At 55.1% G+C, this 26,888-nt stretch overlaps 2 protein-coding genes across 6 annotated transcripts in view; one reads left to right on the top strand and one right to left on the bottom strand.

Moving 5' to 3' along the window:
- Positions 1-2,460, top strand: part of SAE1 (SUMO1 activating enzyme subunit 1) — a 73,309-nt gene extending 70,849 nt beyond the window's left edge. For both annotated transcript variants that reach the window (XM_030873803.3, XM_060289348.2), the window contains one exon: positions 1,440-2,460. In XM_030873803.3, coding sequence (XP_030729663.1) covers positions 1,440-1,532 — 93 coding nt within the window. In that variant the 3' untranslated portion in view covers positions 1,533-2,460. The remainder of the gene's footprint in view (positions 1-1,439) is intronic.
- A 5,862-nt stretch (positions 2,461-8,322) lies between these two features.
- BBC3 (BCL2 binding component 3) lies at positions 8,323-16,289 on the bottom strand. Of its 4 annotated transcripts, none has more exons than XM_030873800.2 (4): positions 16,154-16,289; positions 13,134-13,422; positions 11,549-11,739; positions 8,323-9,248 (listed from the first exon to the last, which is right to left on the bottom strand). In XM_030873800.2, exons 2-4 carry the CDS (start codon positions 13,405-13,407, stop codon positions 9,132-9,134), a joined length of 582 nt encoding a protein of 193 aa, XP_030729660.1. In that variant the 5' UTR covers positions 13,408-13,422; positions 16,154-16,289; the 3' UTR covers positions 8,323-9,131. The 4 variants fall into 4 exon arrangements, with proteins under 4 accessions (XP_030729660.1, XP_069900451.1, XP_060145556.1 ...); XM_070044350.1 differs by having other exon boundaries at positions 11,549-11,707; XM_060289573.1 differs by lacking the exon at positions 16,154-16,289 and adding an exon at positions 15,531-15,604.
- Between the last annotated feature and the right edge of the window lie 10,599 nt (positions 16,290-26,888).

Genomic DNA, 26,888 nt, shown 5'->3' with positions numbered 1-26,888 from the left:
CCGCTTCCTTGGGTTTAATCATCCTTCTTTTCTCTCCCCACTGTCCGCGGTCGGTCTCCCCACCTAGAGTGCTAGAGGTGAGAGTGACAGCAGCAGCCTATCAGGCTGCACGTGAAAACGCCTTGTAGCACCTCCTGGAACTCGGGTTCTCGGGCCTGAGATCCACCTGTGGGCTCTTGGGCCCTTCCCCCTGGCTGAGTGCTTGGGGCCTCAGCTATTGGGAAAGGACCTCTGGCCCCCGTTAGTCATAGCAGCTCCCAGTTATTGAGAATTTACTACATGCCCGACACGTTACAAGCTTGATCGCATTTCCTACTCACCAGGGGCCCTAGCAGGCAGGGGCCATTTATTTGCCATTTCATATGCCAGCCCAGAGAAGCAAACCTCTGATCCAAGCCCCAGGCAGGGAGGGACTTCAGAATCCTTAATATCTAGCACAATACCTGACACAGAGTAGATGCTCAATACATTTTCCTCAGAAGAATGGTTATTTCCGGAATAACCACTTGGAATAGGTATAATTGTTTCCATTTTACAGATGAGAAAGTGGATTGGGATTGGCACTCAGTCCAAGGAGGAGAGGTTCGGGATGTTTAGAGCACACTCCCGACCTTGTAAAGGAGGTCCTGCCTTAGGGACGACAGCATAGTGCTCCCGGAAACCTTGACACCCTGCCTAGCAGTCTGCGTAGGTGATGTCTTCCTCTTTAAACAGTAACCCTTCTTGTGTTGAAAATGTCCACTATCGCCTATGGACCTTTCCCAGTACACACAGGTACACACATGATTCAGCATGTAATTTCAGGGACTCTTAACTGCATCTCTAACAGTGCTGTGAACTTCTGTTAACCCCACGAGATAATCATCATTTTCATGGCTGACTGGCATGTCCCAGGCCCTCTGGACCCCAGCCCTGTCCTGTCCTGTGGAGGGCAGGCAGCACTGCCTTCTCGTGGAAGCACCACTTCTGCATCAGTGAGTGTCCCCCTAGGTGACGGAGGCTGCAGCCTCAGACGTGTTGGAATGAATCAGTGCCTTTCTCAGTTGAATAGTCATAAATAATTATTACTGCCGTTAGCCAAGCGGTGCTTCTCCATGTTAGGCATTGTTTTAGATATTTGAGGTACAGCATCTTTTTTAATCTCTAGGATAAAACATTTGTTATTTTCATTTTACATGGGGAAAGTAAAGGTCAGAGAGGCTAAATGATCTGCTCAAGGACACACAGCTGGTAAGGGACAGAGCAAAGGGACATGACAATTACAATCAGAAATGTTTCCCAACATAGCCAGATAGCCCCTGGGGAGCAAAATCAACGTCTCTTGCGAACCACTGCCCATGTTGCTTTTAGAAGATTTCAGTTGGGGGTTTATTCTCTTTTCTCCATTTTATCCCTTTTAAAGCACTTGAGCTGAACTCTCTTCTTGTTTTGCTCCCCAGGCCCTGTCTCAAAGGGACCCTCCTCACAACAACTTCTTCTTCTTTGATGGCATGAAGGGGAACGGGATTGTGGAGTGCCTTGGCCCCAAGTGAACCCAAGACTTGGCAGCCCTGGTGATGCTGCCCTGCAGCATGCCCACATGTGACCCCTGTCCCCTTCCCCCGTGAAGGCCCTCTCCAGGCGAGGGAAAAGTGAAGTCATCGAACCAATGCAAACCATTTCCTGTGAGCAGTGAGGTCATACAGATGTGCTGCTTCTAAGCACCAGTGGCTGCTAAGCAAGGGGCGTAGGTCCTGGCTGTCGCCCTTCCCGTCCCAGGCCTGCGCGGCCAGCACCGGACAGCCCCCTCTGACTCCTCGTCGCAGCGTCACCAGTCCCCCCGGCCAGGAACCAGCACGCCTTGTTGCTTAGGAGCCTCTTGCCATCTTCTTGGCCTTAGTCCCCGCCTGATGTCACACAGGGAGGAGCATGACTTCAGGTGGGGAGTAAGGCCTAGGACTGATGAAACACTAGTGGAACCACAGTTCCAAATGCAGACAGGCGCCCTTAGAGAGGAAAAAGCATGGCAGGCGGAATGTATTTCCTCCAAAGTTTGAGACTCTGAAAAACAACAGGTGGCATCTGGTGTGCTATTCTTGAGTTTTAGTTGAGGATTAGTTGAGTTCCAGCCTGGATTTTGGACGAGAGGAAATATCACCAAGTCCTCTTGGGTATGAGGGTGAGACCTTGCAAATGGAATATTAGCGGGAAAGCTCGTTTTAAAAAGGCAGATTCCCTGGTCCCACCCCCTGGGGATTCTGACTCCTTGGCCGTGAGCTGGGACAGAGGAGCCTGCCCTTGCCACGGAGCCCCACTCCGACGCCGTGCCGACCCTCGCTCTGGAGGCTGTCGCGTGTTAAGGGCTGTATCGGCCCTTCATTTACCCCCCTGAATTGCAGCTGTTCGTGTTTTTTTTATATTTTCTATATTTCCTTGGTTCTTTAAAAAGGAATGATTGAAATAAAGTTATTTGCTTTAGGATTTGCTTGTTTTTCTTCCACATTAGAAACTTCTTCCTCTGACAGGGAGCGATCCTATCAATTGCCTAAACCTGAAGAAATGTCCCTGGATGCTTTAACATGACACAAAGATCCTCCCCTCCATCACCATTCCTGGGCAATGCAGCAAGAGTTATTCTAGCATGCAGAAGCTTCTGATTCTTATTGTCTGTTGAATAATTCAGTTAAGTAGTGGCTGTTCTCAGGGATAGCACTTGTAATAATAGTGGAAAAGGAGTAAAAGTGAGTGATAGTTAAGAATCTGCCTGCCAATGCAGGGGATAGGGGTTCGAGCCCTGGTCCGCTAAGATTCCATGTGCTTCGGAGCAACTAAGCCTGTGTGCCACAACTACTGAGCCCACGCGTCGCAACTACTGAGCCCACGTGCTGCAACTAGTGAAGCCCCTGCACACTAGAGCCCGTGCTCCGCAAGAAGAGAAGCCACCACAATGAGAAGCCCACGCACCGCGGCAAAGAGTAGCCCCCACTCACTGCGACTGGAGAAAGCCCGCGCGCAGCAGCGAGGACCCAATGCAGCCAAAAGTAAATAATATAAATTTAATTTTAAAAAAAGTGAGCGATGGTCTCATAACGGTTAAGTGACATTAAATAAAATACCCCAAGTCGCACAGCTGGACGGGTCAGAGCAGTCGTTGGAGCGCCAGGTTTGTCTTGACTCAGCAGCATGTTCCAAGTCTCCTTACCCTCACTTGGCTTTTCCACGATGGAAATCCTCTGGCTGGTTTGAATGAATAAATCAGCTCCTTTCCTATTTCAGCCCTGTTGCAGTCAGTGAAAAAAAAACTGATCTCCTCTTGAGAGGAAGAACTCAATTCCCCCAACCCGCTTGGTCACCTCTGCTCCCACCCTAGGTGAAGCTAGGGCTGCATTTTTGGAGCTGCCCCTTTCTGGGCCCTATGAGTGTTGAGTCAGGGAATCCTTGCATGAGTCTTGCAGGGTCTTAGAAAATTTGAGCTAATTACACCCTTTACTTTGCAATGTGGGGCCTTGGTCACAAGGGGGAGCAGGTGGGTCTGCATGGATTAAAAACAAAATTGTTGAATCTTCTCTGAAGCTTTCCAAACTTTTCCACCCCTGTACCTGTAATGGCAGAGACTGAGTGATCCCGAAAGGACCCCTTGGGAATCTGGGAGGTGATGCTGGAAGCTGCCAGCCCTGGGCAGGAAATGTCTTTATTCTCTTTGCTCCAAATTTCATATTTTCCCATATTACATGTTGGTGTTATAAGAATAGATTTCCCTAAGTCTCCAGAAGTCCACAGTGATTATCCTGTGGTTTCTAGCACCTCAGGAGATAATGTAGCCCACCTGAGAAAGGGAATCTGAGCTGAGATGGTAGCAAATATTTTGGGGGTGCTGGAGTTAGCAAATGAAAGGAAATGAGTTCTCTTTGGGGCTGCCAGCCTTCTCTACTCTGCACCCCACTTCTCTTGTCTCTGGTATGTGTAGTAGCCAAACTTCGTTAGGTGCTCAATGGTTGAAGTTTCAGACAGAACGTTCTAGTGAACAGGTGCTACTCAAAACGAAAAAAAAAGCTCTTGGTCCCATCTCAGCCCCACGTTCCATGATTTCCCTTTGCAGTGCAGACCCTTTTTGTCAGTTTCTTGCTTTTTTATTGGTAAGTATAAATGTATATCTTTTGAGGGATCACCTATTTGCCCCTTTACAGGTGGGGAAACGGAAGTTTAGGTTGTAGTTGGCAAGCAAAAGAGTTTTATAATAATAATAGCTAGCATGCTCACACTGCTTGCCTGATACCTTTCAAAATACTTGTACTTTAGCTAAATGGTTTGAATCCTCACAGAAACTCCATGAGGGTAGATACTGTCGTGCCCATATTGCAGGTAAAGAAAGAGCCTCACCCAACAAGTCAGGGGTGGAATGTGGGCAGACGGGGAAGGCTTCTGTACAGGACACCTAGTAAACATTCATTTAGTGGCTCAGCTTCTTGTGATCTTGGTGAAGACAAGAAAACACTGGCTTTTCCTTCCCAAGGTCCTGAGACCTAGGAGTCACCCCTGAAAACCATCAGTCAGGCCCAGGTGCTCAGCCTTCAGCTGAGTCCAGAAGGGAGTGGCTTTTCTTTTTAAGCTTCTAGTAATAAACATTCAAGCAATATTTGTACAAGTCTAAGAGGCAAAAGATTCCTCTTCCCATGCCTGTCAGCTCAGTGTTGGCCACATAGCGGGAGCAGCTGACTTAACAGCTAAACTTGATTTTGGAGAGAAATGTGAGATGCTTTTTGTAGATGTTAGCTGTATCCCTTTTCATATTTACCTCCCAGAGGGCACCCTGGCAGCCACTGAGAGTGAATCCTTCCAGACTGTCAAGTTCAAACCTGGACTCTACCACCTAGCCACATGACCTTGGGCAAGTGACGTTTTTGTACCTCAGTCGCCCCATCTGTAAGATGGTAATAGTAGAACATTCCTCTGATATGTTGGGATTAAATAACTGAATATATTCTTTTTTTTTTTTTTCTTGTGGTATGCGGGCCTCTCACTGTTGTGGCCTCTCCCGTTGCGGAGCACAGGCTCCGGACGCGCAGACTCAGCGGCCATGGCTCACGGGCTCAGCCGCTCCGCGGCATGTGGGATCTTTCCGGACCGGGGCACGAACCCGTGTCCCCTGCATCGGCAGGCGGACTCTCAACCACTGCGCCACCAGGGAAGCCCTGAATATATTCTTTGAGTAGAAATCGCTCAGTGTTAGCTGCTATTACGCAGATTCACAAAATAACGATTTTTCTGCATTTTGCTTTTTCTCACTGTGTCTTAGAAGCCTTGTCAGTCAAGTTTGGGATTACCTTGCTGGAGGCTGCACGGTTCTCAGGTGGCAGTGTACTAGCTGAGGGCTTCATTGCCAGGTCCTCTGAGCCTTGACTCTGCTACATTGCAGAACCACTCGGCACCTGGGTTCCAAGAGCGAAGGCCACACAGATGACTTCAGGTGTTTCCCTTCCCTCTGAACAACTGATCCCTCCTTTGTTTTTCTGGGAGCCCTTTGGACTTTGCTAACAAAATGTGGCCTTCTGTTGGCCTTGATTATCCCTGGGTCTCTGCTTCTTTCCCTCCAACCTGGATGATAGGGTGGAATTCCCCACTTTCAGTCCTTAAAAATGGTAGGTTTGGTTCTATTAAAAAGAAAATACAGGGCTTCCCTTGTGGCACAGTGGTTAAGAATCTGCCTGCCAATGCAGGGGACACGGGCTCGAGCCCTGGTCTGGGAAGATCCCACATGCACAGAGCAGCCAAAAATAAATACATAAATAAATAAAGCAAACGTTAATACATGTCTTGTGGAAGTTAAGGTGTGCAGATGTGATCCGTATGACAACTACTGCATGAAATCCATCATTTCATGGAGGAGTAGAGGGTCAGCAGGGACGTGCAGTGGCAGAGCTTCTGTATTGTAAGTGATGTGGTACAATAGACACGTAGCAGATAGGTTAAGGATGAGTTTGTTATCCCTAGAGCAGTACTAAAAAAACTGCTGAAACACCAAAAGATACATTTAAAAGAATTCTGAAAAAGTATTCAAATAATCCAAGAGAAGGCAGGAGAGAGGAAGCAGAAACAAAAGTCTGATGAAGGGCTTCCCTGGTGGCGCAGTGGTTGAGAGTCCGCCTGCCGATGCAGGGGACACGGGTTCGTGCCCAGGTCCGGGGGAATCCCACATGCCGCGGAGCAGCTGGGCCCCTGAGCCATGGCCACTGAGCCTGCGCGTCCGGAGTCTGTGCTCCGCAACGGGAGAGGCCACAACAGTGAGAGGCCCGCGTACCGCAAGAAAAAAAAAAAAAAAATCTGACGAAGAGAAAACAATAAAATCGAGACTTAATCCAACCAGAGCAATGGTTCAGCGACAGGAATTCCCTGGCGGTTCAGTAGTTAGGACTCGGGGCTTCCACTGCAGGGGGCCTGGGTTTAATCCCTGGTCCGGGAATCAGGATCTCACAGACTGTGTGGCACGGCCAAAAGAAAAAAAAATTAGTTCAGCAAACTGTTCCTGGACAAGGGAGGCCGTTGGTCGCAGGAGGAGGACGCGTTCTCTGCCAGGGGAGCAGTGAGGACCAAGCAGAGCTTCCCTGCCAGATGTTTGGGTGGGCACACCACCTCCCGCCTCACCTCAGGGCCTTGGGCCCCATGCACAAGTATGTAAGCATGACGAAAATACGTAATAATATCACAGGGTATACACCCAGTACCCACCAGTCATTTTGCTGCTTGCTCGCCATTATTTGTTGTTTATTCATAGGGATAAAGTTCTAGTTCATTCCAGTTCACTGCTGTCTATTGTTCTGTTGTACAACAGCAGACTTGATTTACCCTTCCAGCTGCTGTTGGTACTTAGGGGGTGGCTTTGCGCGTTGCCAACTCTTGGACACCTGCGCACATTCACTCCTAAGGGAGACACCCGGGAAGGCACTTGCTGCCATAGGTGTGTACATCCTCAGAGTTTTGCCAAATTCCTGTCCAAAATGATGGTTCCCGTTTCCCTCGGCCTGGCCTTTTAGAAGGGCCATTGCCTCTGAACTGCCCCTTTACCAGTGAGGACAGCCAGGAGGAGGGGCAGAGCTGGGTCTGAACCTGTGTCTGGGGCAGTCCTGTATGGAAGACAACACAGGGGAAGCATTTGGCTGGTTGCCCTGTTTTCTCGAAGATCATGGTAGAAGCTCCCCTTCTTGTTCGGTTTTTTAATTTTTTGGCCACGCTACGTGGCTTGTAGGATTTTAGTTCCCCCACCAGGGGTTGAACCTGGGCCCTTGACAGTGAAAGCACTAAGTCCTAACCCCTGGACCACCAGGGAATTCCCTCCCCTTCTTGTATTAATTCAACACAGGTTTTTAATGCTAGGCCTTACGGTTAAGAGTATGCTAGGGTGGCTACATGGGTGAAGTTTCACCTTGATCCCAGATGTCACCTCTGTGTCCCTGAGGGCAGGGACCAGGTCCGTCTCATGACTGACAGTTCCCCAGGACTCCTCCCAGTGGGACTTCTGAGTAAGTTATAGGTCATTCATTTATTCCGTAAATATCGAGCCCCCCTGACATACTTTATCCAGTGGGGATAAAGTGAGGAGGAAACACCGAAAAAGGCCCTGTCCTCAGGGGCTTAGCTTTTAGTGGGAGCTGAGGAAAGGTGCATGAAGGTTGGTTGCACACAGTGGCACCGGGGCTGTCCTTTTTTTTTTTTTTTAATTTTATTTATTTATTTTTGGCTGCATTGGGGCTTCATTGCTGCGCGTGGGCTTTCTCTAGTTGCGGCGAGCGGGGGCTACTCTTCGTTGCGGTGCGCGGGCTTCTCGTTGCGGTGGCTTCTCTTGTTGCGGAGCACGGGCTCTAGGCGTGCGGGCTTCAGTAATTGTGGCATTCGGGCTCAGTAGTTGTGGTGCACGGGCTTAGTAGCTCCGCGGCATGTGGGATCTTCCTGGACCAGGGCTCGAACCCGCATCCTTTGCATTGGCAGGCGGATTCTTAACCCCTGCGCCACCAGGGAAGTCCCCCGGAGCCGTCCTTTAAACACAAGGACAGACACCTCAGGGTGATGTGTGCACTGCCCCCCACCTCCTCCAAGACAGGGCTCACAGATTCTGCACGTGCCCCTCTGCAGGGAAGGAGAGCAGGAAGAGTAGCCACTGTTCCAATCTGATTTTATTGAAAAGGAAACATACAAAAATCATGTACAAAAAAAATTAACCAAACATGTACAGAAAATTCATTCCGGTATCTACAGCAGCGCATATACAGTATTTTACAGGCTGGGCCATCCCTCCCCGCTCCCAGACTCCTCCCTCTTCTGAGATTCCCCCCCTCCCTGACTCCCCGTTTCCCCCCAGCGCTTCGCCCTGGGGACTAAGGCTGGGGCGGTTTCCGCCAAAATATCCCACCCCCCAAATGAATGCCAGTGGTCACACGTGCTCTCTTCTAAACCTATGCAATGGGATTGATGGGGGGGCGGGGGGTGGTCTCGGGCAGAGCACAGGATTCACAGTCTGGGCCCCTCCTGGCCACCCCCAGATGAAGGTGAGGCAGGCATGCCCACCACCCGCCGGCTGGCTCAGGGAAGATGGCTGGGCGCTGGGCTGGGGCGGCCGTCAGACACACCCCACTCTCTGGCTCCAGGAGGCTAGTGGTCACGTTTGGCTCATTTGCTCTTCACGGGCCCCCTCCCCGGGAGGAGGGGGGGAAGCACCAGGGGCCTGAGGCCAGGCCCAAAGTGAAGGAACACTGGGAGAGAGAGAGAGAGAGACACCCCCCCACACCAGTGTCACCCCTGCAGCTGGAACGGGCAGCCAGCACCAAGCAGCCTTTCCTGAGATGGTGATGGGCGGCAGAGGCGGGCGGCTCAGTCCCCACCGCCTCGGTCACCGCCGCCTTCAGACGCTGAGTCCGTCAGCCCTCTCTCCCCTGGCTCCTCAGCCAGGGACCCAGGAGTCCACATCTCCGTCAGTGCCCCGCAGGCTAGGCCAGGGCTGGGTCCGGAGTGGCTGCCCTGGCCCGCCCCTGGGACAGGCAGGGCTGGTAGTCCAGTATGCTACATGGTGCAGAAAAAGTCCCCCGCACTGGCCAGGGCGTCAGGAGGTGGGAAGGTCCTGCCCCCCACGTCCCCGACGTCCACCGGGCGGGTGCAGGCACCTAATTGGGCTCCATCTCGGGGGCTCCGCGGCCCCTGGGTAAGGGCAGGAGTCCCATGATGAGATTGTACAGGACCCTCCAGGGGGAGGGGCGGTGTCGCTGCTGCTCCTCTTGTCTCTAGGGAAAGAGAGCGAAGACCAAGTTAGAGTGGCCCTGAGATGGGTGCGCGTAGGTGGTCGGGTCGAAGGGCAGCGAGGAACAGGGCACGGTTCTAAGAGTGAGCTACGCCCTCAACCAACCCTCTGAGGTCGGTACTATTATTATTGTTCATCGGGTCCAGATACATTTCTCTGCCCACCTTGGGGCAAGGTCCTCTGGAACATGAGACTAGGACGGAAGGGATGCAGACAATGTCCTCAGCACAGGGCCTACACGTATTAGCTGTGGTCTCCTAGTCCCTGGTCTCCAGATGAGAAAGTTACCCAACCAAAGTCACACGGGGCTGAGGGGTGGGGCTGGATTGCAGCCCATCTGCCCTCCCATAAAAGGCTGGTGAGCCATACAGGAGGAGGCAGGGAGCCCACAGTCTCAGCAATTCTAGAACAATCTGTGGAAGAACTGGGAATGGTTCACCATCTGCGCTGAAGCTGCACGGAAGCATGTCGAGGTAAAGCTAACCCCCTGCCCTTTCCTCAGTGGCAGGATGGAGGCTGGGGGTAGCCTCTAGGACCATCTCAGTTCCACAGTGTTAGAAACGAAGGAAGCTAGATACAAGAAAAGGCCTCCCACCAATAAAAATTAACAATACTAAAAAACTTATGAATACCTATAGTACTCTCCACTCCCTGTACTGAATGCAGGGCTAAATCCGGTGCTAATTAGCAGGGCCCACCTAATCTCATCCCCACAAGGTGGGAAGGAGAAACCCATTTTACAGATGTGAACAAGGTCAGATAGGGCTTCCCTGGTGGTGCAGTGGTTGAAAGTCCGCCTGCCAATGCAGGGGACACGGGTTCGTGCCCTGGTCTGGGAAGATCCCACATGCCGCGGAGTGGCTGGGCCCGTGAGCCATGGCCGCTGAGCCTGTGTGTCCGGAGCCTGTGCTCCGCAACGGGAGAGGCCACAACAGTGAGAGGCCCGTGTACCGCAAAAAAAAAAATAAATAAACCATCCTAATGATCCTAATGGGGTGCCTGGGGGTGGGCTGCCTGGTACCAGCCTGCCTCCTTATCACTCCCCACTAAACTTTGCAGCCAGGAGAAGGTGGCCAAGGGGACACATCAGATTGGCAGAAATTTAAAAGCCTGCTGCTCTTACACTGCTGTGGAGTGCCACCTGGCACAGTCACCTTGGTGAGCAGGCTATCATTTACTAAGGTTGAGGGCCGGCAGACCAGACAGGTATCTGCTCTGGAGACACATGCGCGCACCTGGAGATGTGTATTTTTTGGAAGAGCCCCAAAAAAAAAGCCCAAATCAACCAACAAAAATAAATAAATAAATAAATAAATTTTTGAGACATTTCTCACCAATGAGAAAATGAACAAGGATACTACATGTCGATCCAATAAAATGCTACATGGCCATGAAAATGAATGAATTAAAGCTCCTTTGCCCATATGGATGAATCTCGAGCCTAACACTGAGAAGCAGAGAGTTTGGAGAGGAACACATACTGTATCATGTATATTAAGTCTGAAACGCGCCACAATCCTAAGCATTGTTTGTGGCCTGGTAAATATGTAGTAGAAGAATCAACACCTGCAGAGGAATGGACAGGCCAATTTGAGAGGTTTGAGAGGTTTCCTTTGGAAGGGGTGAGGGGAAGAGGGTCAGGGAGGGAAACAAGGAGCTTCACAACATCCGGTTTTTGTTTTTTCTTTGAATAAGCAAGCAGTGTGGGTGTAATGTTCAGGTTGGACAGATCTGGGTGGTGGGCGCCCTGGTGTTTGTTATTCTCTGCTCACTGCTGCAGGCTTCAAATATTTTGTTTTAATGAGAGGTCTGGCTGTGGGCCTTGGGGGCGGAGCCTCAAGCGGGGCGGGGCTTCCGGCGGGGCGGGCCTCCTCCGGGCCCGCCCCCGGCCCGCCCGGGAAGCGGGGTGGCGCGCCGCAGCCGCGCGGGCGGGCGGGAGGGGCGGGCGCGGCCGCGCCGCCGCTGCTGACTCACCGGCTATAAATAGCCCGGGATATATGAGCCGCTCAGCCGAGCGCCGCCCTCAGTCCCCGCGGCCGCGGACCCCGGGCGCGCTGCAGGGCTCGGGGATACGCCGGCCCCGGCCCTCCCCCGGGCCGTGACAGCGGCGGCGCGGGCCTTAGCCCTACGGCGGCTCCGCGGACACGCCGCCCCTCCCACCTGCCTGTCCCCAGCGCGACCCCGCCGCGCAGGGCGGCAGCTGCCGCACATCTGGCTGGGCCGCCGCAGCCCCCTCCCCGGCGGGAAGTCCCACCTGCCGTCTACCCCTCCCCCAGCACTCACCCGCCGTTCGTACAGCGCGTTGAGATCGTCCGCCATCCGCCGCAGCTGGGCCCCGATCTCTCGGGCCCACTGCTCCTCCTCCCCCCGGACTCCCGGGGCCGCTTGGGTGGGGCCGCCCGCCAGGGCCCCCGGGGCGCTGGGCACTGGCGATTCCAGGTGCTGCTCCGCGGGCGAGAGTGAGGGTTGTGGGCCTGGGAAAAGCCGGGGGCCGTGGTCACACCCACCACCCCTCTAGGCCCTGAGGTGTCCCGGAGGGACCCGTTATCCAGGGCCTACTTCTCCCTTTTCCAGCCGCCTGATTTCTCTCCTGCACCCCACCTCATTTTAGAAATTCTGTTTTCCCCTTTAAGAGCCAGATTTCTCAGCTCCTACTCCCCAGGCAAAAAAGAAGTCCTGGGGAGGCCTTCCTGGGGTCACCTGTCTAGCCAGCCACCACCTCACTACCCGTGTTAGTTTGGAAGTGCTTCCTCTTATCCTACCTAAATACTTCCAAAACGGTGCCAAATTTTGACTGCTCCACTCAACAGATGGGGAAACTGAGGCTCACCCTAAGAAGTGGCCCAAGGTCACACAGGGCTACGGTGACTGACTACACCCAGTCACAAGCCTCAGGTCTCCTGCCCTCTAGTGTCCAACCACAGTGAAGCCACACCCCCGGATGTGGCCGAGGCCTGGAAACCAGAAGGCCAGACTGTGGCTGCCTCTGAGCAGGGGCCTGGGGGCTGGGATGCGGGAGATGCCTTCCTGCCTCCTCCCCACACGCACATTCTGAGCTCCCCTGACGTCTCTTCCTCCCTTCTGTCACGCCAGGTCCTGGCACGAGGGATCCCTGAGACCTAAAATCAGGGCCTCAGTTTCCACACCTGTGACTCTGGTCTAGAAATCGGGTCTCCTCTTGCCGCTGCTGCCAAGGAGCAGAGCCGGGGAAGTTTTCTCTCTCCTGATCTCTCTGGGGTCCGGGGATGGGGTGGGGAGGGAAACCGGGACAATCTTTCCATTGCCACCGAGTGTGCCGGCTGGGATGGGGCTAGCCGGGCACCACGGAGTTAACAGCCCATCAGGCAGGGGACCTTTAACCCTTCCCTCCCCAAGACCCGTCTCCCACCCTTTCCCCATACAATTGCCCCTCCCCCTCTCCTTCCTCCGGCCGGACTGCAGAGAGGGCGGGCCCTGGCCAAAGAGATGCAGATAAAAGGCAAAAGGCCACCCTCGACCCCTCCCCAATGTCCAGAAGTGACAGTCATCTCTGCCCACTCTCTCCAACTACAGTCCTCAGGGGGCTTCAGGGGACCCAGACCGGGAGAAGGGGGCTTGGAAACAGCTGTTGCCCGAGGCCCGGAAAAGGCCGTGGGCTGCAACTCGGGGACTGCAGTCAGATTCCAGGAGGGACTTCCCATTCGGCTTCCCCCCACCCCCTGCCTCCCACTCAGTCTTCCTGCTTCTTGCAACACAAAGACCACACTGGCCACACCCTCCCCGTGGCCCGGCCGGCTCGCCACCTCCCCCGACTCGCTCCCACTTCTCCGGTTCCTCCGTGTCTCTCTTTCCCTGCTCCCAGCATCCCTGGTGCGGGGCGGGCACTCACCGTCGGGGCGCGGGCCTCGGGGCCGGCTGCGAGGACCCCCAGGCCAGCGGGGGGCCCCCAGGGCGGCGGTGACGGCGGGCGGGGCGGTGGGGGCGCAGAGGTAGGCGGCGGGCAGCAGGGCGGGGGCGGCGGGGGCAGCAGGCAGGCCGGGTTCGCAGAGGCCGCAGGATACGGCCGAGGGCACCAGGCGGCTGAGGGGGAAGGGACGCGGGCCGTCGCGGGCCAGGCCCTCTACGGGCTCGGGGGAGCTGCCCTCCTGGCGTGCTCGGGCCATGGCGCTCCCTGGGGCCTGCAGGACAGGGCAGAAGGATGCGGTCAGCCGGGAAGTGCAGGGACCCATCCCACCCGGGGTACACAGGGCACCCCACTCCTGTACACATGGCAGGCCAGGCAGCCCAGGGCTGGTGCCCACAACACACGCAGGGCCCAGACGGAGGGGACTGTAGGTGCGTGTGATGGCCCCTCAAGACACATCCCTCCGGGCTGACCCGAGGCCTGGGCTGGCCGGAATAGCCTCCCGTGCACATGGTGATGGGCACACATGAGGGACAAGGAGGCACAGGATGGCTGTCACAGCAAGGACAAGGGCTCACGCAGGACCCAGACTTGTGGGTCTGTCAGGTGTGTGTGTGTGTATGAGGGCTGACAGCCCCGCAACACAAACTCACCCAACGTGGGACTCACACAGGGCCTGGGCTGGTGGGATTAACTTCCGGAACACAGTGATGGGCACACAGGGAGGGCAGCCAGGCACTGTGATGCCTCGCAACACACATGGGGACTCACACAGGACCCAAAGGGGTGTGTGTGGAGGGTACACAACACACACACGAAGGCTCACGCAGGACTGGCCAGCCAGACCTCCCACCTCGTCTCCCATTTGCACAGAAACATTGAGATGTCCCAGGACAGACACATACAAACACTGACCAAAACGTGGACACACACATACACACAGGCCACAGGAAGAACTATCCCCACAATGCAGAGTGGCTGGCACAACCCATCCCCTCCACCCCATACACACACATATACAAACTGTCAGGATCTCACCCGCTGAGCCACTGTTAATAGGCCCACAGACACACACATACACACTATGCAGCCCTCACAAGCACAGACAGAAACACACACCAAATAGGCACTGCCACACTTCTCAAACACACATGCCCCTCCCGACAACACACGCGCAATAGATAAGACCCACACACCTCAGTACTCACACACATATCAACACAAAACAGACCTCCATGGACACACACATGGACCGACACAACCGAAACACACCCACTTGTCACCAACTCTCAGACCCCAGGACACATGTAAAGCTGGCACACACAGACACATGTCATCAGACCCAGATGCATCACCACATGCCGGCAACAACACAGAGACGCAACAGCAGAACAGCAGACACCAACCCTCCCTCCTCCCCCAACCTCCAAACACCATCACCAACTGTCAGCCCCGGACACACACGCAAATGCACGCGTGCATGCACGCACACACGCGCATACACACACACACTACAGCTAACTCTAATCCTACACTGCCCTGGCAGCGCGCACACCTAAAGCACCCACAGAAAACACTGGTCTCACGTGACTGACATAAACACTACACACACGCAGCCCACATGACACACATGAGCCAGCCAGCCGATCAGAGACAAGCCCCTCAGACCCAACACACACACACACACACACACACACACACACGCACACACACACGGGCTCAGACACAGCCTCATACAAGAGGCTGCCAGCAACATCCACTGACTGCTCTGCTCAGACCCCACAGAGCCCAGCTCCTCAATTCCCAGACGCCGATGCCAGACACACAAGGCAAACACAGACCAGACAACCCCCAGCACACACACACACACAGACACACACAGCACGCAGAACTCACACAGACACCTGGAGAGAAAACAGACATCGGCACTGGGCAGGCACACCATCACAAACGCTTAGCTGAGCCACATGCCCTGGAGATAGTCACAGACAGTCACAGACAGTACACACAGGCAAGACACACAAGCACACACAAACACAGCACATCGGGCAAGACACACATGTAAACACAGAAACAGCTCACTCAAGCAACACATCAACACACTACAACCACACACTATAACACAGGCAGGCAATACAGACCCACAGAATCACCCCCAAACAGCACACACAGACAACTCTCACAGAGGACACAACACAGGTACACCACACATAAACAGAGCACCCGCCTTCAGGCGCGGCGTACACAGACAGAACCCCACACAAACACGCATGGGGACGGCGCGCACACCACGACGGGCCACAGCCCCACCATTCCCCGGGACTGACACAAGCACTCCCTGCAGACCCCAGCACAAACTCGGAGCCAGACACACGCACACACCCAGGCGAGACACCTGCAGATCCACAACCCCGCACACGCGCGCTCCCACGGCGGGCCCAGACGCCCCCCTGCGCTGTCACAGCCCCCCCCCACCCCGCCGCCGCCACGTGCGCCCGCCCCGCCCGCCAGGCGAGCGCGGGGCCAATAACAGGCTGTTGCTGGGGCGCAGCCCCCGCCCGCAGGAGCCGCAGACTTCACGGCCCGCGAGCCGCCCCCTGTCGCCGCCCCCGGCGGGCGCGCGCGCCCGGGGTGTGGCCGCCCCTCCACGCCGTTCCCCCCCCACCCCCCGCCCCCCCCCGGACTGCAGGGGCCGGGGCAGTCGGGGTCGACTCACTTCCCCGGAGCCGCACTGGCCGCCAGGGGGCGCTGCCGAGCCCGCACCCCATTGTTTGTAAACAAACCCGTCAGACCGCTGAGGCACCTGCGCTCTCGGACCCTCAGTGCCTCCCGCCCAGCGACACCAGCCTCATGGGGGGTGGGGAGGGCAGGGAGAGAGGGAGGCACGGTGTAGGGACTCAGCGTCCCCCCCACTGCTCTCCGAGTGCACTCCCGCCACCTCCTCCAGGGAGCCCACCCGGCCTGGCCAATCGCCGCTGGCTGGGACTTGGGGCGCGCACACTCACCCCGGGGGCATGAACACGCCGGAGGGGACGGTGATGGGGGGCGGGCGGCTTCCTTCAGGAGGGCGCGCCCGCCGAGCGCCGCTCGCTGCGGCTGCTGCTGTGGCTGCTGCTGCTGCTGCTGCTGCTGCTCTAACTGCAGTGGCTGCCGCTGTTGCCGTTGCTGTTGCTGCCTCGGCTTCTCCTCGGGCCGCAGGCGCGTCCGCGTCCTGGCCGCCGCCGCTGCTGGTTTCGCTGCCGCCGCCGCCGCCACCAGGCACCCGCTCGCATGTGGCTCGCGCCGCGTCTCAGGCCGCCCGGCAGATCCCGGGCCCGCTCGGCGGCAGCCCCGCCCCGCCCCGCCCCGCCCCCGCCTGGCGGGTCCCACGCCCCGCCCCCGCGTGACGCCACTGCCCCGCCCGCCAGCCGCGGACAAGTCGGGACTTGCTGGCGCGCGCCGCGCCCCCAACCTCGGCGCGGGGGGTTTCCCTGCAACCGGGGGCGGGGCAGGGCCTGGCCCGGGGCGCGGAGGCGCGCTGATCGGCCGCTCAGACAGCGGGACAGCCGGACACACACACTGACACACTGACTGGGACCCACAGACACACACACCCAGAGACGTGTACGGAGACTGACCGTCTGGCGCTCCAGGGTACACAAAGTCACGTGCTGACAGGGCCTCGGGGACAAGCCGACTTGCAGACACACAAATGCACACCCTGGACAGAGGCGTGGACGCACAAACGCACACACTGACGGAGCACTCACACATCCAGACACAAATACATAATCTGACTTGCTAACAGGGTCACTGGGACGCACATACTACAATGTCAGGGACACACACAGTTGCACAAACACCCACAATGCTGAGCACACCTAGACCCACAAACCTATCAGGTTCACAAGCATGCCCACTGAGCAGGTACCCACAACACACACACAGTCTGAGAGCTTCTCAGGAAATAGAAACTTCCTGATAGGCTCAGCTGAACACACACACATACACACACAACACCTGTCACAGGGACACCTGGACACACAGCTTGATCTCGATGAAACTCCTACAGAGACACACACAAACACACCCACCCCAGCTCACAACTGACACATTAAAATTGTCAGAAATTGACCGTCACAGACACAGATCAAGTCAGACATAAACTCCCCCCATCAACAGACAGTCACAAAGTCACACCTGTGACAGGTTCCTGCTAACTGGCCCACTGATGGGACACTCCAGAAGCGTGCACATCTGACCACACTCGCCACGAGTCTGGTGGGGGAACCAGGGCTATGAGAAAGCCCCGGGCACCTGGCACGGGACATGCCCGGGCAGTCCCTGCAGTGACTCTCACTCGGGTTTTCTGCCTTTCAGTTCCCTTTCCTTTCTCAGTTTCCCATTGTCACTCCTTCCCCCACTCTGATGTGGTCACTAGGTGGTGTCCTGCCCCCCCACAAAGACTCTGGGTTCTGTCTCCCCTGCACCTTCCATTTCCTCTATGTCACACCTCAAACCAAACTGTGTCATCACAGGGCAAGTGTCCTCTGAGTGCCCAGCTCTGGGCTAGCCGAGAAGGGGTGCCAGACCCCAGCAAAGGTGGGCATATCCAGGTTCTCAAATTTGGTTCCCTCCAAGGCCAGACCCTTCGACTTCTCAAGAGCAGAAAACGCAGATCTCAAGGGTAATCTCCCTACTTTGAATATTGAGGACTAATTCAGCCTCCCTCTCTCCTTCCCTTTCCTTCCCTCATTCATTCATTTCCCCTTCCTTCCTTTCCTCCAGTGTTTTTTTTAAATCTTTTAAAATATTTATTTTAATTTTTTGGCTGCACTGCCCAGCTTGTAGGATCTTAGTTCCGTAACTAAGAGATTGAACCTGAGTCCTCGGCAGTGAAAGTGCAGAGCCCTAACCACTGGACCACTGGGGAATTCCCCGTCCAGTGTTTTTCAAACTGTGGGTCATGACCCACACGAGCAAACCATGGACTGTGAAATCACTTGTGTGGATCTTATTCTGTTTTATTGAAGTTTATTGAGATATATTTACATGCCATAAAATTCATTCTTTTTAGGTGTATAGTTTGGTGAGTTGGGACAAATGTACGCTACTGTACACCACCACAATTGAGATTTGGACCGTTTCTATCACCCCCAAAACTTCCCTTGTGCCTTTTTATAGTCAGTCCCTTTTACCTGCAACTTTAGCAGCTCTTGACCAAACTTAAAAAAAAAAAAAAAAAACAGAATATAATTTAAAAAAATTATGAAGTCAGAGGAAATATTGTTTCCTGAAAATTTTATGTATAGTGGATACATACCAAGCCACAAAGAAAATGGATGTATTGCTGACTGTAGGTTGAAGTTAACGGTGCTTGAGGGATGCTGCTTTAGACGTTTATTAAATGAGATCATTCATGGAAGTCACTGAATACAGTGTCTTACACGTATAAGTGCCTAATAAACGTTGGCTACTATCACTAGTATAACTAATTATTGTCAGTGTTTGCTCTGTGCCTGGCAGTGATCACGTTGGGAGAGAGGCTCGCAGACCAGCCTGTACCCCTTACTCCCCTTACTCACTGATCAGCACCCTAAAGCTGCCTAGTCTAGGACTGGACACCAGGAGGCCAGATGTGCTGGAATGTTCTTCTGAGAAGAAAATGAGTGTGAAGGAATCTGGCTTGGTGGGTAGGAGTGGGAGAGGAGAGGGCCAAGAATCTACCAGGCCATAAGCATTGGCACCAGTCAAGATCCTCCCCACTATGTAGTCCAGATTCTGTTCCAAATTCTGGCATCCTCTTACCCCCAGACCAGGGATCTCAAACTCAAGAGCCAATACGAAATAAATGAGAGAAGTGAGTCCAGTGTAAGACAACAGGGCATGGTGGGGACTGTGGCTAAGGAGAGAAAGTGTGTTTCTCCTAGAGACATACAAAGTCAAAATTAAAAACTATATTGTGACTGGCTGAAGGGTTGCCTTTTTGAGACCCCCTACCCTAGGGGCCCAAGGAAGGAGAAGCCCCAGCCTCTGTCTTCCAGACTAAATTCCCCTCCGCACCTACACCAGCAGGTCTCCTGAGGGACCAAGGGACTCCCTCCTCTAAGTTCCTGGAGGAGCATTCTGGGCCTCCAACCCTGCCTCTGGTCCCTGCTCCCCTGGAGAGGGGCCGAGAGGCTCTGAAGACCTGAGCAGGCAGCAATGCCTCTGATAGAGGATTAGAAACAGAGGCGAATAAAGGTACAAACAGAGAAGGAGTCAGATGAGGGGAATGGAGGGAGTCAGAAAGAGAGAGGGAGAGACCAGATGGAGAGAAAGTGAGAGGGGTCAGGGATGGAGGGATGGCTTGGCTCAGGTCGGCAGTCAGGCTTGGCAGAGAGTGGAGGTTGTTTTTTTGGTTGTTTCTGTTTTTGTTGTTGTTTTGTTGTTGTTTGGGGCTGCTGGCATGCAGGATCTTAGTTCCCTGACCAGGGATTGAACCCGGGCCCCCTGCAGAGGAAGCGCGAAGTCCTAACCACTGGACCGCCAGGGAAGTCCCTAGAGCAGTTTCTTAATCTGTTCTCTACTGACATTTGAGGCCGGATGATTCCTTGTTGTCTTGTGCTTTGTAGGATGTTCATTAGTCACTCTGACCTCTATCCACTAGATGCCAGTAGCACCCCCTCCCTCTGTGACAATCCAAAATGTCTCCAAACACTGCTAGATGTGCCCTGGGGGAGGCAAAATCAACCCAGGTTGAGAACCATTGGCTAAAAGAAATCCGTCAGGGTCTCCATAACTGTGGCTCAACCCCCCCAAAGCCTACACAAAAACTCACCCAAGAGCCGGAGCTCTGGGAACTTGAGGGCCTGACCTAGAATCCCCAGCTCGGCCACCTTCTGGCTGTGTGACATTGGGCAAGTTGTCACGTCTCTGTGCCTCAATTTCCTCACCTGTGAGTTGGGACAGCACAGGTCCCTACCTCATAGGATTGTGCAGAGTAAGAAGGTCAGTAAAAATCGGGCTTCCCTGGTGGCGCAGTTGTTGAGAGTCCGCCTGCCGATGCAGGGGACACGGGTTCGTGCCCCGGTCCGGGAAGATCCCATATGCCGCGGAGCGGCTAGGCCCGTGAGCCATGGCCGCTGAGCCTGCGCGTCCGGAGCCTGTGCTCCGCAACGGGAGAGGCCACAACAGTGAGAGGCCCGCGTACTGCAAAAATAAATAAATAAATAAATAAATAAATAAATAAATAAATAAATAAATAAATAAATAAATAAATAAATAAATAAATAAATAAATAAATAAAATAAAGCACTGGGGCCTCCGTGGGTCCTTAATACATGTTACCCATCATTACTACTACCAGTGTGGGGGGCTATTGACTCTGAGAATCCAAACAAAATCTTCAAGCTAAGACCCTCAGGTTGGGGCAGGGGTTTCAAACCGCGCCCGCAGGCCAGCCACTAAGGTGTTTCTCCAGGCCGGCACAGTTTCTCATTTTGAATTAATGCCTCTCAAAGGGACATTCAACACAGTGAAGAGATAGAGCCTCCAGACTTCGGAGCCAGGCTGCCTGCGTTCAAATGATGAACGCGAGGAAGTAGCTTCCTCTCTCTGAGCCTCAGTTTCCACACGTGTACAAAGGGGATCACCATAGGACCCCCAAATGAAACGTGAAGATTAAATGAGTTCCTATTTGTAACGCACGTAGAAGAGTGCCCGGCAGCAGCTGGCTCCGTGTGAAGTCCCGCTTAAAGAAAATAAATGTCCCAGCTAGTTCACTGCAGACCCATAACCTTCCCTAACATCTTGAATGCCGTTCCGGGGAAGTAGATTTCTCAGCACGGGAGAGGGAGTTGGGAAGGACTTAACTTTTCACTGCAGGCTCTGAGTCCTGGCTTTCCGCGGTGGGGAGGGGGCCTCCTGGGTCCCCTCAGTGCAGCCGGCCTCCCAGGCCCGGAGGCTGGACGGGAGCCTGGTGGGGGCTGGGCGGGGGCGCCGGTGTCCGCGGGGTCCGAGCGGCCAGCGCGTGTGAAGGTTACCGCTCCCTGGCGGGGCGGGGGCCGCGCGCTGTTGCTGGGGTCTGCGGGGCCTGCCTGCGCCCGCGCCCCCCCTCCTTCCCGGCCAGCCAGTGAGCGGTACCCGCCGCCGTTGCCAGGGGAAACTCGCCGCCCCGTTACCCAGCAACAAGCCTGGCCCAACCAGGCGCGAGGACCCCCCAGGCCCCGCCCGCCGCTGCCCACCGCGTGCCCAATGCCAGGCGGGCAGAGCCGGCCCGGCTCCCGGAGACGGCGAGCGCGCTCATTGGCCGCCGCAGCGCCCGCCCGCCCGCCCGGATCTGGGGGAGCCCTCGGCGCGGGGGGCGGGGAGCCGGGCCCCGGGGAGCTGCCAGGCTCACTGCCTGCAAGCCTGCGGCCGGCTGGGGTGAGGCCCGGACTGGGCACTGTCCTCCCTCCCCCGCCGCCCTCCTCCCCCGCCCCATACTCGCACTCTGGGGCGAGGATGGGCACTTGGGGTGGGCTGGAAAGAGAGGCTGCGCCTCCCATCCCTCCCCAGCAAGGTACGCTAGAGATGGCCTTGTGAAAACAGAGAGCAAGTGTTCCCCTCCCAGAAGGAGTCCTGGGCATCCTGACCTCGTGAAGACAGGGGCTGGTTGTCCGCACAACACGCCCCCCACTACGCGCCCCAAACAGGATTCAGGCACCGTGACTTTTAAAAACAGGGGCTGAGGATCCCCCACCAGAAAAGGACTCAGGCGTCCTGAGCCCATAAAAATAGGGGTTCCCCCCTCCCCAAAGGACTCAGGGTGTCCTGTCCTGTGACAACAGAGATATGAACCACCTCCCCCAAGGGGAATGGTGGTTTCCCAGTCCCTGGAAAGAAGGGTTGCGGATGCCCCCAGAAGGGCACCCAAGCAGGTCTGATTCTGGGAAAGTTAGAACTAGGCACTCCACCCCCACAGGAAACAGGGGCTCAAGACTTTGGGCCCCAAAGCATAATATGCCTCAGAGCCCCTGGGCATCCTGGTCCCTCACCATATTGATACCGGAAGACCCCACACATACACCAGGTACCAGACCCTCAGGTGTCCAGTTCATCCGGAGGACCATCTGCCCAGCCCCAAGGTGTAGACTGCCAGCCCCCCTCCCCTCCGAGTCATTTCCCCCGGGGTCTAGCTTGTTGATCTCCCAGGAAGCAGGCATCTGAGCCCACAGCCATCCCCTCTCCTCCCTGGTACTCAACCTACACCCCTCCCCCTGCCCACACACATGCCAAGGACCCAGGAGGCTAAGCCCCCAGTGTCTCAGACCCCCCCATCCAGACACCTGGCGAGGTGACCCAGCCCCTCACCGTGGTGCAGGGGGCCCATTCCCCGTCCTGGGGCCCTGGGATGCCCTAGACCCTAGATCTGGTAGATCCAGTCTCCCAGTGCCTTTAGTTGGCCACCAGGGATCCAGGACTGGGAGCCTCCAGCCTCAAGGGGTCCTGATGTGAGTGCCCAGGCCACTCCAGAGAGGCTCAGATTCCTCAGTCCCCACCCCCGGGAGACCCAGGCAGCGGAGCCCCCAGCTCCAGACCCTGGTTGAATCCAGGTGCGGCCTGCCCCTACCCTGGTACCTGGGGGGGTGGGGGGGCGGAGTCGAGGATTACTCAGCCTCCAGAATGAGGCGATGACATCATCCTTGGGGGGGTTTGACTAACGGCCGCGCTGGGGGGGGGGCGGGGAAGTTTACCCGGTAACAGCGGCTGCCGCATGGCCCTGCCCCCCCACCCCCCGGAAGGGCCGGGAGAGGGAGGCATAAGCACACACACACAAGCACACACACACACACACACACACACACACACGCCCACTCAGCATCCCCCCCTTCCCCCTGCAGCATCCCACATCACACACATCTTACTGGGGCAAGGGCAGGGATGAGTGTGTGCGTGTTTGTGTGACTGTGTGTGTGCTGGACAGTTCTCTAAGTCTGCTGGGCCAGTGTGCTGTGTGTCAGGGGGTTGACTTATGAGAGTTGTGGTTGTGTCAGGGTGCGGTGTGTGGTTGTGTCAGTGTACTGTTGTGTATCAGTTGATTGTGTCAGTGGGATGATGTTGTGTGTCAGCATTTGTCCCATGGGATGGCTGACTATGTGATTGTGTGTCAGTGTGCTAATGTATGATAGCTGGCCATGCTGTGTGTGAGTGTGATGGTGTATCTGTGTGTTAGTGTCCATGTGCTGTTTTGTGCAACGTGCTTGTGTGCATGGGTGAGATGATGTGTGTCCATGTGATTGTGTGACAGGGTTGGAATGATGTTGTGTGTTAGCAGAAATGTTTGTGGACATGCTGTGTCTTACTGTTGTGTTAGTGTGGTTGTATGTATCATTGTAACACCGTGTGTCAATGTGGTTGTGTCACTATGATTGTGTCTGGACAATGCTGTGTATAGTGGGATTGTGTGTGTAACACTGTCATTGTATCTCAAATATTGTGTGTCTGTGGGACTGTGTGTTACTGAGAGTATGTGCGTCTGTGCAGTGCTATGTGTCCTTGTGGTTGTCATTGTAATTGTGTGTCACTGTGATTGTGTTTGTCAGTGTGATGCTGTGTGTCCATGGGACTGTATGTTAATGAGATTGTATTTGTCTGTGCAATGTGTGTCACTGTGATTGAGTGAGCTATTGTTGTGATTGTGTGTGTCACCGTGATAGTGTGTGTGTCAGGACCAACTGGCTGTGGAATTATGAGGTGTCACTGATATTGTGTGTCTTAGGGATTAAGTCACGGAGATTGCATGGGTCTGGGCGACACTGGGTGTCATTGTGGTTGTGGGTCTGGGCAGTGCTGTGTGTCCTGGAACAACGTCTGTGTCCCCGAGACTTTGTGTGTCTGTGTGATGCTGTGTGTCTCTGCGTGTTCCTGGGACTGCGTATGACACTGTGTGTGTCACTGTGATTGTGTGTGTGTGTGTGTGTGTGTGTGGTGATGCTGCGTGTCCCTGGGACAGTGTGTGTGAGCCACTGTGATTGTGTGGCAGCGTGCTTCGCTGGGTGTCGGGGGAAGGTGCATCTCCAGGCCTCCTGCCCGAGAACAGCGACGCTGCTCTCTGATTGGCTGCGGCCTCGCCAGTGAGAAGCTTCCGAATCCTGCGGTAACTTGGTAACTCGGTAACTCGGCCGCCGCCGCCGCCGCCGCCGCTGCTGGGATGGGGGGTGTGGGAGGGGAGGGGAGGGGAGGGGCGAGGGGCCCCGCCCATATCCCGCAGGGCCCGCCCCTGCAGGCGACCCTAACCCCGTGTGCCCCTCCCGGATCCCCCTCACCCCACCGGCTCCCCAACCTCACCTCCGTCTCTACATCCCTGACTCCTTCTCCCTCACCTCTGCATCTCGGCTTCTGCTTCCCCATCTCTGCCACTCGCTAGCACTCTCTCTCCGCCTCTTACCCCTGTTTGTCTCTCCTTATCTCTGTGTCCCTGCGTGTCTCTTTCTCTTGTCTCTGTCTCCCACGTCCCAGCTCTGTCTCTCCCTGTCTCTCCACCATCTCTGTCTCTCCTTGATCTCTCTCCCCATCTCTCTCTTCTTTTCTCTGTCTCTCCACCTCTGTCCCTCTAGAGACTTTCTCGGGCTGTCTCTCCGTCTCTCTGTCTCTGTCTCCCGCTCCTCTGCCTCAGTCTCCCCATCTTTGTGTCTTTCTGCTTCTTGGCTCTGTCTCCCTCCCTTCCCCGTCCCCTCTCTCTCCCATTCCCACAGCCAGGCTCAGAATTCACTTTTCATTCCGCGGAGACAGCCAGGGGACCATTCGCTACTTCACCCTCGCCCCTCCCCGCACGCCCAGGCTTCTGCCAGCAGGCCTCACGCAGGTCAGACTTCAGGAAGGACTTCCCGCCCTGGTTCAGCACCGGAGTTTTATCGCTAGGGCCAGGCGGAGCCCCGGAGGCCCCGTGGCTTCCGGAGGCGCCCGGGCGGGATGAGCTCACTGCAAGTTGGCTTGGATTTCATCAGCTTCCTCTGCCGGAGTTGCCCCCGCTCCTCGTCCCGCGCGGGCCGTGCGGACGAATCCGCCGGGAGCCTGCTGCCGCCCAGTGGCGAAAGGAGGAAGCGCAGGCGCCGCGTAAAAATCCCACCTCTCCAGTTCACGATGTCACCAGCTCACGAGCGCTGCAAATATGAACCCATTTCACCCTCACGACAACCCCATGAGATAGAGATTATTTTAAATCCCACTTACAACTGGGAAACTGAGGTCAGAAACTTGAGGTCGGCCGTCTGAGGTCTCATTGCTGATGAATGGAGCCCTTTGGAGGCTGGAAGGTCTGGAAGGAAGTGAGCAAGGCGGGGGGGAGGTGAAGTCCGATACAGGATTAGATCGTGGTGAGGACTTTACTTTTTACTCTGAGTCAGGTGGGAGCCACCAGAGAGTTCTGAGCAGAAGAGGGGACGTGAGCTGACCTAGTTCTTAAGCCGCCTCCTGGCGGCCAAGTGGGAAACAGGTTGTGGACAGAGAGAGCTGCGAGCCCAGGGAGGAGGAGGTTTTACTAACATAGGTTGAGGTGCTGGAGACTGGACCAGAGTGGATACTGTGGGGTCAGGTTGAACGTGGAGCCGATGGGATTGGCTGAGGCATTGGGTGCAGATGTGTGGGAAAGAGAGGAGTTTAGGGGGTTCCCGTTTTGGCCTGAGCAGCTGGAAGGATAAAAGGGTCAGGGTGATAATGATAATAATAATAATGGCGATTCTCACATTCTGTGCACCTATGTGCCAAGCTCTGTGCCAACTCACTGCTTTACACACCTGACGTCGTTAAATCCTTAGGACCATCCTGAGAGGCCAGAGCTGGAGGTGGGTGATGGAGGATTCTGAATGTACTGAGATTTTATTTTGCAAGTAGAGTCTATATGATTTGCTCAGTAACTATGTGTGGCTTTGATGGATAATAACAATAATAACCTACAAACAGAGTGTGTGTCTGGCATGTTCTCAGCGCTTTAACTATATCATCTTATTTAATCCTCACAGCCTGCCATGATTAGCAGAATTTTACACAGGGGGAAACCGAGGCAAGAAGGATTAAGTCCCTTGCCTAAGCACAATGCAATTAATAATTACAATAATTTATTATAGACGTGGTAGAATGGGCTCCAGGAGTCAGAAGGACCTCTCTGGGTTCAAATCCCGGCGGCTGGGTATGTATAGCTGATTCACTTTGTTATGGAGCGGAAACTAGCACACCATTGTGAAGCAATTATACTCCAATAAAGATTAAAAAAAAAAAAAAATCCCGGCTGGACATGTGACCTTGGACAGCTTACAGGGACTCTGGGCTTTGGTATCCCGTTTTGTAAAATGGAGATTGCAAGAGTACTGTTGGCACTGGGCTTTTTTTTTTTTTTTTTTTTTTTTGCGGTACGCGGGCCTCTCACTGTGGTGGCCTCTCCTGTTGTGGAGCACAGGCTCCGGACGCGCAGGCTCAGCGGCCATGGCTCACGGGCCTAGCCGCTCCGCGGCATGTGGGATCTTCCCGGACCGGGGCACGAACCCATGTCCCCTGCATCGGCAGGCAGACTCTCAACCACTGCGCCACCAGGGAAGCCCGGCACTGGGCTTTTGTGATGAGTTCATGAAGAACAAAAGTGAACCCCAGAAGTAGAAAATGCTCTTTAAATGTTAGTACAGACTCTCTTTAAGGGCTGGGGCTACTGAGATAGGCAGGACCTGAACACAATCATGATAAAACAAATATTCAGTCAGTCACTTCAGAGGGCCTACAAGGTTTGAGTCTTGTGATGACTCCTCC

Source organism: Globicephala melas, chromosome 19 (assembly GCF_963455315.2).
Source record: "Globicephala melas chromosome 19, mGloMel1.2, whole genome shotgun sequence".
Classification (NCBI taxonomy): Eukaryota; Metazoa; Chordata; class Mammalia; order Artiodactyla; family Delphinidae; genus Globicephala; species Globicephala melas.
The sequence above is the reverse complement of the archived record's forward strand: the minus strand, read 5'-3'. Positions and strand labels throughout refer to the sequence as shown.

Bases quoted from the DNA above. Each gene is read 5' to 3' on its own strand.
- BBC3 (XM_070044350.1), bottom strand. From the start codon at position 13,407: ATGGCCCGAGCACGCCAGGAGGGCAGCTCCCCCGAGCCCGTAGAGGGC. The intron at 11,708-13,133 runs GTGAGTGCCCGC...CCCGCGGAGCAG, and splicing joins CCGAGGCCCGCGCCCCGACG to CACCTGGAATCGCCAGTGCC. The intron at 9,249-11,548 runs GTGAGTGCTGGG...CTCTTTCCCTAG, and splicing joins ACGCGCTGTACGAACGGCGG to AGACAAGAGGAGCAGCAGCG.